Genomic DNA, 13,042 nt, shown 5'->3' with positions numbered 1-13,042 from the left:
CCAGCGTACTCGCCAAAGTTTTTTATGCAGCAGCATACACTAGCTAAATCGTCAAGGTGTGACAGGGCTGTTAAGATCTGCCTTTTGTGGTAGCTGTACACATTTTACCGTGTGTAATCCCGTCTATATGTCCCTCTGTGTGTGTGTGTGTGTGTGTGTGTGTGTGTGTGTGTGTGTGTGTGTGTGTGTGTGTGTGTGTGTGTGTGTGTGTGTGTGTGTGTGTGTGTGCGTGCGTGCGTGTGTGTGTGTGACTCATTTCACAGCTCAAAGGTCACTGCAGTGGTTTCCTCCCTCGTCATACAATATTACTGAGCTCACATAGTTCCTGGTCATTAGGGGGTCACAGTTGAGGTGCTGAAACATTTAGACTAGGTGTCAGGTTAGGACCAAGCTGTTGGAAAGAGGGGATGATTTGGCTTTGACATATCTCACTTCTTTGTCCTCATCGTATGACTGATCCCACCCAGAGTGTTGAAGCAGGAAACTTAAATTGACAGAACATCATATTATGCATTAAATGTTGTACCATGTGTACAAACAGAATGTCTCTGCTGCTCTGTTGGTGCAGAGTGTGACTTGTTTCTTGCAGATGAAGTGTAGCCGTTGAGAGACCAGGTTTGTGAGCATGTGCAGTGGCAGGATATGACACAGATGTAGGGAGACATGCTCATCTGTGTTTTGGCAGTAACACATGCTCCCACACAAGTGTCTGCATGGAAAAGCAGTGTGTGTGTGTATGGGTGTGTGGGTGTGTGTGGGTATGCTCACAGGCTCTAAGACAAAGCAACCTGAGCTCAGATCAACTGACCTCAGTAACTTGACTATCACTATCGCATTACTGAATCAGCCATTCAGACTCTACGTGTGTGTGCATGTGCTTGTGTGTCCGTCTCAAACGATGAAGCCCATGCGGAAGTGTTATAAACTGCAGTTCATGGAGAATCCACTTGAGGCTGGCTGCAGAAATACCGGAAACCACATACACATGAATGGGAAAAAGACGATCTTTGCAGCATTAATAAACATGTTTACAGCCTGGTTCAAAAAACGGCTTGGGTCTACGTAGCTAATCTCTCTATCAGCACACACTGTACGTGAGGTGAATTTATTTCTAACGCGACGGTTCAGAAGATATTAAGATTACGAGTTTTTGCCCAAATAAGGACATGACTGACTTGACTCCCGGTCGGGAACACATAGCTGTTGGCTGGGAGGCTCAAACTCCGCCCCTTTACGTCACTCCGCATGGTTGAGTTCCGCATTTCCAATATGGCTGCCGCCGTCGATTGGCTTCAAAACAGCTCTCAGGAACAGATGGGTGACGTCACTGATACTACGTCCATTATTTATACAGTCTATGGTGTCCGTGTGTTTCTGTGTGTGTGTGCGCGCATGTTTGCTTGTTTTGGTTCTTCTTTCAGTATTTTTATATAGCTGTCTTTTATTTCCATGTGTTTCATGATGGAGGAACTTGAAAACCCTCCTGCATCTTGTAAGTCACATGTATGGGAGCATTTTGGTTTCCCTGTGAAATACAGTGAATGCTGAATGTGCTTTAGCTACGTTATGAAATTCCGTTGCGCACCCACTAGACCAGAGGCCGTCAATACGCGGCCCGCGGACCGCATCCGGCCGCCTATTTGTGGCCCCTGAACTGTTATTCCTTCACTCTGTGTTTTGGTCGGGTCACCGCGTGTTTACTGGGACTTGTCTCCATGCCAACGATACGCAGACAGGCTGTTACTGGGTCACTTAGAGTCCACTGCTGCGAGTGCAGTTTTTAACTTTCACTTTGGTTTATGGAGCAGTTCTCATATTGGCACTTTGCCAGCTGTAGGACCCTAGAATCAAACGGTGTGTTCAAAGTTTGAAGCTCAAAGAAAAGTGGACGGTGAAAATCAGCGATTGAAAGAAGAATAGAGTGAAATTTTAGAAGTTCCTCTGCTCCTTCACTTGCCATGCCATGAAATGCAGTGAATGAGGCAGGACGGCCCACAGATAGGGTGCTTTGCACATGCTGTACATTTTGAGTTGAATGTTGTTTTTATTTAATGGGCAAAGTGTTTTACAAAATAAATGGAGGACAAAGTTATATTTGTCTTGTCTTCTTTTTTTTTTGCTGATCCGAAAAATGATCCGATCCGTGACTCAAAACCGTGATCTGATCCGAACCGTGAGTTTTTTGATCCGTTGCTCCCCTAGCCGATACCGATACCAATCAGATCCAATATAAGTATTAAATTAACAACTTGTCTTCCTCAATATGAAGATGAGTCTAGGATTTATGACGTGGCATAATCTGGCTTTTTTAAGTTCGTAAATCAAAATGTGATAAACACATACATCTAAACTGATTTTCATTATTTATTAATGAATTTATAATTATAGACAGCTCCAACATATTTACATGCAGTTTTGTAAGTAAATATTCAATCAAAACCAAGAGGAAATGAAGTTCCACTTTTAACTTTTAAATGCAGCAGCAGATAAGTCAACAATTCAAACCTTTGTCAAAAAAGAAAAAAGAAAAGCTGCATCAAAAACAAAATGTTACAATGTTACAATGTCATTTAGCAGACGCTTTTATCCAAAGCGACGTACATACGAGAACAAGAACAACACAAGCAAAGATCTAGACAAGAGGAAACAAGATCAGTAAGAGGAACAAAGTGCTTCAAGTCCATTTGGGTGCAGGTACTGCCAAGCAGTGTAAAGGCAATGCACAAAAGTAAATAAGGATTTTATTTATTTATTTATTTATTTTTCCCGAAATAAGGAACATCTACAATGAAGCAACCAACCATTTAAGACCTTCCATTATCATCATCAACAATTAACATCACCACAATAATGACCAAAGTACCAAGTGCTGGGTCACTGCAGAGCTGAACACAGATTCCCAGAGTAGAGCAGGACAGTGTGAGTCAACTGTAGCTGGAAGACATGATCTGCCACTGGGGACAACAGTGGAGAACAGTCTAGCTAAGTGCATAGTGCTTCCTAAAGAGCTGGGTCTTTAGCTGTCTTTTGAAAGTAGAGAGGGACTCTGCAGATCGAATGGAGTTCGAAATAAAGACCTTTAAACATTAAATCAAAATCTTGTCACCTAATAATGCAACAAATTTGATTAATTCAATTATGTAAACTTAGTTTTTTCATGTTGGTATCGTTGTCCCTTAGGATGACATGCACTTTATTCAACGGAATGTGCCATCGGTGGAGCATCTCCTTAATGGCTGTCGAAATCGAGTCAGTGGTGTGTGATCCGCGGAAGTTATTAGCTTGTAGCACTGCACTCCGTGGCGTGTAGCTGCTGTCCAGCCAATGTACCGTTAAACTTAGCAGTGACATCGGGCTAACAACCGAGCTCCAGATACCTGTAGTGAAGCTCATCGCTTTAACACCTTCCAACTCTGTTAGCAAGTGTTAGCACACATCTTTGTACAGTTCAGGCAGAGCGGTTTCAGAAAAGTATTTGCACGATGGTAAACTATACCTATACCTCGCCATCAGACGGCGAAATCCCTCATTTTCTACTACTTGCAGGGGCTGCTCGTCCAAAACAATGAATTCAAGAACCTTCTCTGTTATTTTTCTTGCTTTCACACCATCCCTGGGAAGTTTCTCGCGTCTTTGTAACACAGCTGACAACATTGGCTGCTTCAATTCGGCTGCCGTTTTGGACCGGTTGAACTCTTGGTATTCTTTGGCATGATGATTCTGCAAATGTTTTATTAAATTGGTCGTGTTTTATTTTGCAGTGTTACCCCCACCTCTTGAAACATTAGCTTTGCAGATATTGCAAGCTGCCGTCGTACTTGCAGGCGTAGCAAACGTGAAGTGCCTCCAAACTCCAGAGCCTTTCTTGTTACCGTCCTCCATGCTACATTAGCTCTGCACGCTGCAACTGCACACACCCACCGGCGCGCTAATGACGTAATTGGCGCACATGGTTGTTGTAAACACAGAGGAGATATCCGATACCAGGATCGGATCGGTGCATCCCTAGTTGTTAGGTTGTTATTCTACGGATCAATATGAATCCCCCAGGATCATTATGGGTTACAAACTGCTTTTAATACAACTCAACAGAATTTTCATGATTTCAAACTTGTTTAAACCCTGCTGTTGTCCAATGAAAAATCAAAGCCTGCAAACCTGCCATCAACATGCACTGTGAGGGGTTGCAGATTGAACTTGTATCCCACTACTGTAACCTCATGCCCACTAAGTCTGCCGGAAATCTGGGTGTCATGATCGATGACCAGCTAACCTTCAGGGTTCATGTTGCCTCGATTGCTCGGTCCTGCCGTTTTTCCCTCTATAACATCAAGAGGATCAGACCCTACCTGACAGAACACGCAACACAGCTCCTGGTTCAAGCTCTTGTAATGTCACGCATTGACTACTGCAGGCCTCCCTGCATGCACAGTTAAACCTCTGCAAAGACAGCTCATGTCACTCCCCTGCTCATTTCCCTACACTGGCTTCCAGTTGCAGCTCGCATCAGATACAAAACTCTAATCATGACTTACAAAGCAGTAACCAAAACCGCTCCAGTTTACCTGGAACCCCTCATCCAGGTCTACTGCCCTTCTCGCCCGCAACGCTCAGCCTCTGTAAAGCGCCTAGTGCTTCCAGCACACAAGGCCTCAAAATCACTAGCTCGACTCTTCTCTTCTGTTGTCCCTAAATGGTGGAATGAATTGGTCAACTCCATTCGATCTGCAGAGTCCCTCTCTACTTTCAAAAGACAGCTAAAGACCCAGCTCTTTAGGAAGCACTATGCACTTAGCTGGACTGTTCTCCACTGTTGTCCCCAGTGGCAGATCATGTCTTCCAGCTACAGTTGACTCACACTGTCCTGCTCTACTCTGGGAATCTGTGTTCAGGTCTTGAGTGACCCAGCACTTGGTACTTTGGTCATTATTGTGGTGATGTTAATTGTTGATGATGATAATGGAAGGTCTTAAATGGTTTGTTTGCTTCATTGTAGATGTTCCTTATTTTGAAAAAATAAATAAATAAAAAAATAAATAAAAAATTCCTTACTTACTTTTGTGCATTGCCTTTACACTGCTTGGCAGTACCTGCACCATAGACTGTAAAAAATATGGACGTAGTATCCGTGACGTCACCCATCTGTTCCTGAGAGCTGTTTTGAAGCAAATCGACGGCGGCAGCCATATTGGTAATGCGGAACTCAACTAGGCAGAGTGTGACGTAGTGTGAGTCTCTTAGCCAATGGCTGTGTGTTCCCGACCGGGATTGACGTCAGTCATGTCCTTATTTGGGCAAAACTCATAATCTTAATATCTTCTTAACCGTCACGTTAGAAAAAAATTCACCCCCCGTACAGTGTGTGCCATTAGAGAGATTAGCGTTGTAGGGCCAAGCCGTTTTTTGAACCAGGCTGTAAACATGTTTATTAATGCTGCAAAGATCGTCTTTTTCCCATTCATATCTATGTGGTTTCCGGTGTTTCTGCAGCCAGCCTCAAGAGGATTTTCGATGTATTGCAGTTTATATCACTTCCGCATTGGCTTCATCGTTTGAGACCGGAGTTTGCCGCTTGACCTGCACCCAAATGGACTTGAAGCACTTAGTTACTCTTACTGATCTTGTTTCGTCTTGTCTAGATTCTTTAACTTTTACCCCTCACATCCAGCAGCTCACTAAAAGGTGGAGATTAAAGCTGGGTTTTTATTTTAGAATCAGATCCTGCCTTTATTTTGAAGCCAAGAAAAAACTTCTTGCTGCTTCTTTTCTGTCTGCGCTGGACTACGGTGATGTCCTATACATGCACGCCTCTGCTCAAGGCTTGCACACGCTGGATACTGTATACCATGGAGCTTTGAGGTTTATCACCAATCTTAAAACTAGGACTCATCACTGCGTTCTGTACTCGAGAGTAGGATGGTCTTCCCTGTCGTCACACAGGCAGAAACATCTTCTAATGTATAAGAGTATCTTAGGTCTCCTTCCCTCTTACCTCCTCACCCACATTTAGGGTTGCCAACTGTCCCGTATCAGCCGGGACATCCCGTATATTGGACTAAATTGGTTTGCTTCATACGGGACCTCAATTGTCCCGTAAATTGACTATTAACTCTTGTAAATACAGCAGACTGCGCTCTACAGATCCTACATCAGATAAAACGGCAGATCATGTGCCAATCACACCGCCTGTCATCCAATCACAGGCCCCCTCACGCACATCAGTTCTATACAGCGCAAATGCGCAAAGTCCTGCAAAAAAGTGTGGAGAGGATTTTCTCTCTGATGGCCGTTAAATGGTCAGACTCAAGAAACAGATGCAGCACAGAGCTGATCAAACATGAACTTGAAGTATCTGTAAACTGTGACTTGTCATGTAAGGACTTCTCTCTGGCTGTGCAAAAGGACAGAAGACTGCTTGAGTCAGTCAAGAGCAGCAAAGAGTCTCCATGGAGAAAGTACATTTGGTGAGTCTTACTCCTCTTCTGCATTTCGTTTTTCTTTTGCCTGTTTTTTGATGTAAAGAGTCAAACTGTGTTTTCTCTGAGGTTTATTCATATGAGGTTACATAATGATACAGTAAGGATTAAAGGGAATGTACACACTTTCTGCATTTCCAGTTGAATCAGCATAATACGCTGAATTCACACATTATGCTCACATCATGCTCACAACACCATAGCACTGTGCACCTGTCCCTTATTTAGTAGTGAGAAAGTTGGCAACCCATATCTACATTGCACAAAAGAACTCAGGAACTCATAATCTTGGATCTCAGGATCTCTTATTACTATGTGTTCCGGGGCTCAGGACTGAACTTGGAGAAAAGGCCTCCAGGTTTGCTGCTCCCTCGACCTGGAACGCCTTACACAAGGATCTGAAACTTTGTGGTCTGATAACTTTGAAAGCTTTTAAACTCTTTAAACGACTTGGAGGCTGATGATCTGTCTGTAGATGTTTTGTTTATATGTAAGTCATGCTGTTTCCCTGGAGGTATTTGTAGTGTAGCTGTGTCTACTATTTGTGTTTATGTCTGTTGTGACTCTGTAACTGTGCTGCTGCCTATCTTGGTCAGGACTCTCTTGGAAAATAGTTTTTTAATCTGAATGAATGAGCATTTCCTGGTTAAATAAAGGTTATAAATAGTAGTTTTCTTCAGACTCTCTCTGCGTATTGATGCAGTTATTCCTTTAAAGGCTGTGGGATGAATAATGAGGGGCCTACCTCCCTGCTTGCTCCATAGGCTTGTGCTGCTTAGAGGCAATGATTGACTTGGCCATAAGCTTGTTGTGGGACTCGTGTCAAGGGTCACTATTACAATAGTGACAATTCTTGCATTGAATCGGCTCCATAGAATGGTTTTGTGAGGGGGCCAGACTCACAGTGAATGGCTGCTTACAATCAGGTTGAGTCTGTCTCCAACCACATGCAGCTAAAGCCACCATAGCTAACCTGCTCAGGGTAATCGCTGCACACTCAGATTAACACACATTAGAAATCAGGCCAAACAACACTGACTCAATCAAACATGCACTAAAGAGGGAACATACAGACAGCCTCACATCACAGTGCAGACCACGTCTTTCATCTGCTCTAATGGAACAGAAGTGGTGTTTATGTCATGTGGAGTCCAGGCATGCAGCGCCATAACTGGCTGAGAGAGCTGAGTAGCATTAGCAGTGAAGATAAAGTCCCTTTGTGTCAAACAAAAAGCTGGAGACATGTGAACGTCTTCTTTCTGCATGTTGAAATGTTGTTGGTTGGAGCCTTACTGATTAGCGTTTAGAAACCTTTAACAAAGAAGGTGGTAATAAGAAAAAGAGAGTATTGTTATCTGGGTTCAAATAAAAGGAAAAGAGCACTGAAATGTTTCCAACACTATGAGTTAGGGGTGTAAAGATTCACCGGTACAAACTAGGGGTGACCCGAATATTGGACGATTCGTTGTAACGAGCCTTAGTCGACTGCCAATCTCATAGTTGAATATTTGCATATGAAACGTGGATCATTCCATTCAAACCATGGGGGTGCTCAATGTCTAATTTTACATTATTTTCCTGTTTCCCTTAAAAATAGTGTCTCATTTATCCTATTTTGATATAAATACAGACTTATTTAATGTAATTCTGAGAACAGCTCTTGAAGTGTTAAATCTCCTTAAAGTGGTAATTAAATCTCCCCTGGTAATTAAAGGTGGACTCTCCCATTTAGCGGGACCTGTGGAGCAGACGTACCTCAGCTGGTCTTTAAATCTTTCTACGTTCATGGCAGCTCAAAATGTCAGGAAATAAAACTTCAGTTGATCCTAAAAACTAGTGATGAAGATGAGGAGCAGCTTCATGAAGAGGGCTGTGAGATCAAGGATTACCGGACCACACAAAAACTGTACGGGGCCAAAAGAACCAGGAGGGATACCCAAAGCTGTCTGAAGCCTCAAAAACAACCCACAGCATCCCATCCACCTCCACACCATCAGAGAGGATATTCTCAAAGACAGGATTTACAGTCAACAAAGACAGGAGCGCACTTCTGCCCGTACACACGATGGTTTTCCTCACGTACAATGTGAAAAGACTCAAGCGGACAAAGACGTGATGAAAGACTGTTTTAAAAGGTTCTGTTAAGAGATTTAAAAACCCTTTAGATGGTTCAGGTTTGATTTTAAACATTATACAAATGTTTAGTCTTAAGTTGGACAAACTACCCTCCACAGTGCTGCTCTCCTCTGTGTGAACACTGTTTAAATATCTCCTGATTCCTTATTCTATAGTGGAGCGTTGTTCCATGTTTAACGGATGGTGGCCTTATTTGAGTTTTCTCTCCTTCATCACCTCGTTGTTTTTGCAATATAGATTTAAAAAATCTAAGTTTTATACTTCTAATATTCTGTTGTCCCTTTTACTTTAAGCTATGAGTCTCTTAATTGTAAAGGGTTATGTGTAATATTGTCATGCGGTCACCATCATGCAGACTTTGGGTCAATAAGGAAAAACAACAAACATTCAACTATTCATCCACTACGGGCAAAATCTGATGAATCAGATTCCACTAAGCAAGTCCTTAGTCGGGCTCACCCCTAGTACAAACTGAAAATTGATTTTAACGTTAAAGATATGAATGCATGGATCGGCGGGCCTCTGAATCAGGGCTCGAGACTGCGACCAAAATGGTCTGAGTGAGGAATGGTCAAGGTGCCAAATCAGACAGTACTGATGATGTAAAGGACAGGGAGACACCGGCCGAGCAGCAGGTGAAGAAAAAAAAATACTACAGCTGCTTGACTTTAAAAAAAAAAAAAAATCACATCTTTTCTCCCTCACTTGGTCATAATCATGCATTCACAGAAAACAGGGTCTATTGTTTATGTTTTATGGTAAATTCACCTTGTGGAGTGCTCTTTTGATTCAAAGAGTCTTATATTTAAGTTTAAGAGTGACCAGCGGAGTCAGGCTTGGGGGTCTGTGCCTCACAACTTTCCCTGCAGGCTGAAAGCTAAATTACCGTTCTGTAGCTAGTAGGAGTGCAAACTCCCGATAGTGAAAACAAACGGAACAAAAAGAGCGACACAGCAGCACAGAAACTGAACGTTATAGACATCGCTGATCCCAATAGACATCACCATGCAGGAAGACAGTTTACTTTTTTTAAAATCTCTGAGAGACCTTCACATACAGAGTGTGTCAGTGTGATTTTTTTCAGAGTTTACAGTAACTCAAACAAACATTTTTATTTGAATGTGACATTTGCTTTGTTTTGTATTGACCACTTTGCTGGATGAGTATCATGATAAAGCAGATATATTTTGAGTTTGAGTTAAGTTGAGAAACATTTGTGGCCATTTTGCCAACCAAGACAACTATTCATCAGCATGCATGGTCATGCTGAAAATCTCAGACGGCTCTGATGTTGCTGCTCTGCAAACATTGTGTACCTGAATTTCCCACCTGTCTGTTGCCTTCGTATCCAAAGGTTGAAAAGTCCTGTTTAAAGTTGTCAACCTTTGTGCCCGTGTTGTTGTTGGCAGCAGTTTTGTATTGATCCTCTTTAAAAAGCGCGCTGGAGACCTGACGCACAGCCGCAGCCGCCAGCTGAGCGTCTCTGCTGTGCGCAACACCTTTAACAGCTGAATCACATCCAAACATGCTTTAAACTTAAAACACCTCCATGATAGCTGAACCAAATATGAGACCACATGATGTTTGTTCCACATGACGGAAAATTGAAAACAAAAATGCGTGTTTCGAGTAATTTCTTAACAATCAATTAATCGATAATCGATTAATTGTGGTCATCCCTAATTAAGATGTATCGTTAGTGAATCATATCATAACCCATGTATCTAGATTTGGATCGTATCGCCACTTAAAGCTGGGGTTGGTAGTCAGATTTAGATCCACTTCTTGTTTTTATACTGGTTAAAATGATCTTTATGTCCTGATGGTAATCAATACATAATGCTCTCTACAGTCGGAGTAAACCTGGGAAGAAACCAACCAATCCCTGCCATCAGGAGCCAAATGATGAAACCAATCAAATCCCATCCTGCCCTTCTGCCCGCCTCCTGCAGAGCGTACATTTCATGTTTGTTTGTGTTTTTAACTTTCACTATGAGAATGTTTTGTGTTTTCTTACCGCTGAGTGAGACATGAGTTGACGTAGTGCAAAACACAAACCATGTGGTGAGGACCGGTTTAGAATCAGTCACCATCATATGGTCGTGAATTAGCGGCGCTCGTGCATGTGAGCGGGGGTGTCGTTTTGGAGGAACTCCGAGGGGAGGAGGGGAGGGGTTAGACGGAGTCCTGAGGAAATGCTACATTCAAATTCATGCTAATTTTCCGTGACTACCAACCCTAGCTTTAAGGGAGAGATGCACACCCCTACTGTCAGTGTGTGTACTCTCAGATGGTATGTGGATCCAGATAACTGTCTTCTTACTGATGGATTGGTCGGAGAGCTGAAGGTTTATTGTTACTCAAGTTTTAACTGAGTGATTTGTTTTTTGGTGGATCACAAAAAACAACTTTGTTATGAAGAAGGGAAATATTATCTTTAACAGGGAAAATAAACCAAAACAGATACCTCAGTAATTTAAAGGAATTCAAGTTTAAAGAGTTTGAATATCAAAGAAATATAAAAAGAAGAAAATAATCAACAACAATAAAAGGACCAAATTAAGAATGCAAAAAGGCTGGTCTGACCTCGTAGTTAAACTGGTTAGATTCAACATCATACTCTCTCTATTTATGACTGAGTGTTATAACAGCACTGCTTTGAGCTATCCTGAAAGTTGGTGAGTCACTTTTAAGCTCTGTTTCTTCTGCTGAGAGGATCCTAAAAGTTAGTTATGAATCCATCCTGTCTGAAACATGCCAAATTCCAGAGACATGATACATGTTTAACACATAGCAACCCAAATAAAGTGTAACTAAGTCTCATACAAGTTTTATCATGGAGCATAATGGGATATGCAACATTTAGGTTTCTGCAGGATGGAGAGCAGTTCTGACTTAAAGAGGGATCCCTGCAGATCCTGTTCCTGTGTTCAACTTGAGTTAAATATTGATATTTTATACAATTGAAATTGTTTAAATGCTGCTGTGGATGTGCCAGACTCCAGCTGCTGCAGCCACTATCATCTCTCTCTCTCTTCACCTCCCTCTATCCCTCTCTCCAACACGGTCTCAGCAGATGTGTGTCTAACATGAGTCTGGTCCTGCTGGAGGTTTCTGCCTGTTAAAGGAAGTTTGTCCTTGCCACTGTAACTTGCTAAATGCTGCAAAGTGCTCTGCTCATGGTGGATTAAGATGAGATCAGACTGAGTCCTGTCTGTAAGATGGGACTGGATCTGATCCTGTCTTGATGTTTGGTCTTTGTTAATAATAGAACATAGAGTACGGTCTAGACCTGCTCTGTTTGGAAAGTAACATTTTGGGGGATTTGGTGCTGTAAATAAAGATTGATTGATTAATGGTCTATATTTTCTTAAATGTTGTTTCTTCTCTGATGCTGTAAATTCATTTTCCCATCTCTCTTTCCTTCTCTGCAGGGAATTGTCTTCCAGACATCAGACCAGTTTCCCGTTCCATGACACCAGAGAGTCCAAGCTGATCTGACGGTGAAGATGGGCTGTAGACATGTTTAATAAGGATTAATAATATTAATGTAATACATGAACTCACTGGTTAGTCTGTATAAATCAGGCAGTTTGTTGAGTGACTCATTAACAATTAGACCTGTAAAAGCTGCAACAAATGTCATGAGGGGACTCCTCATGTGATACGTTTACGTGTGATCCATACCAGCAGGAATCCAGCCAGCAGATCATCTTAAGTTGTTGCTTATGTAATGGAACTACAACATCAGATTTCTACTTGGATATAATCCTCATGAACAGAGAGTCTTTATACTGCAGCTTGTTTACAGTGTACAGTGTTGTGTGTACACATGAGCATGCAGCCCAGACGTATGTTTCTACTACTTTTAACTGTTAATCTTTTGGTTCATCCAATGATTCAACTTGTTCTTTTAATTCTCTTACAGATTTTGAACTAATAAAGTAATGATATTTTTTTTAATGGTGACTGATTTACTTTGAAGGATGTCTGTCTGTGGGCTGCAGAGCCACAGAGGTTCAAGTGAAAGTGGGAGCTGTAGTGGAAGTCACTGCATTACAAACAGTCATGACTCTAGTGGAAGTCACTGCATTAAAAACAGACATGACTCTGTAGTGGAAGTCACTGCATTAAATACAGACATGACTCTGTAGTGGAAGTCACTGCATTAAAAACAGACATGACTCTGTAGTGGAAGTCACTGCATTAAAAACAGACATGACTCTGTAGTGGAAGTCACTGCATTAAAAACAGACATGACTCTGTAGTGGAAGTCACTGCATTAAAACAGACATGACTCTGTAGTGGAAGTCACTGCATTAACATGACTCTGTAGTCGAAATCACTGCATTAAAAGAGACTAGACTCTAGTGGAAGTCACTGCATTAGGAACACACATGACTCTGTAGTGGAAGTCACTGCATTAAAGA

At 42.0% G+C, this 13,042-nt stretch overlaps 1 protein-coding gene across 3 annotated transcripts in view; it reads left to right on the top strand.

Annotated features, from left to right (window-relative positions):
- Positions 1 to 12,575, top strand: part of si:ch211-266k8.4 (small G protein signaling modulator 3) — a 108,704-nt gene extending 96,129 nt beyond the window's left edge. For all 3 annotated transcript variants that reach the window (XR_004631596.1, XM_034686023.1, XM_034686025.1), the window contains one exon: positions 12,047 to 12,575. Coding sequence is in view for 2 of the 3 variants with exons in the window: in XM_034686023.1 (XP_034541914.1) it covers positions 12,047 to 12,113 (67 nt within the window). In the remaining variant the exon portion in view is untranslated. The remainder of the gene's footprint in view (positions 1 to 12,046) is intronic.
- The last annotated feature ends 467 nt before the right edge of the window (positions 12,576 to 13,042 follow it).

This window comes from Notolabrus celidotus, chromosome 6, assembly GCF_009762535.1.
Source record: "Notolabrus celidotus isolate fNotCel1 chromosome 6, fNotCel1.pri, whole genome shotgun sequence".
NCBI lineage: Eukaryota > Metazoa > Chordata > Actinopteri > Labriformes > Labridae > Notolabrus > Notolabrus celidotus.
Note: the sequence above shows the minus strand (reverse complement) of the source record. Positions and strands in the feature narration are given on the sequence as shown.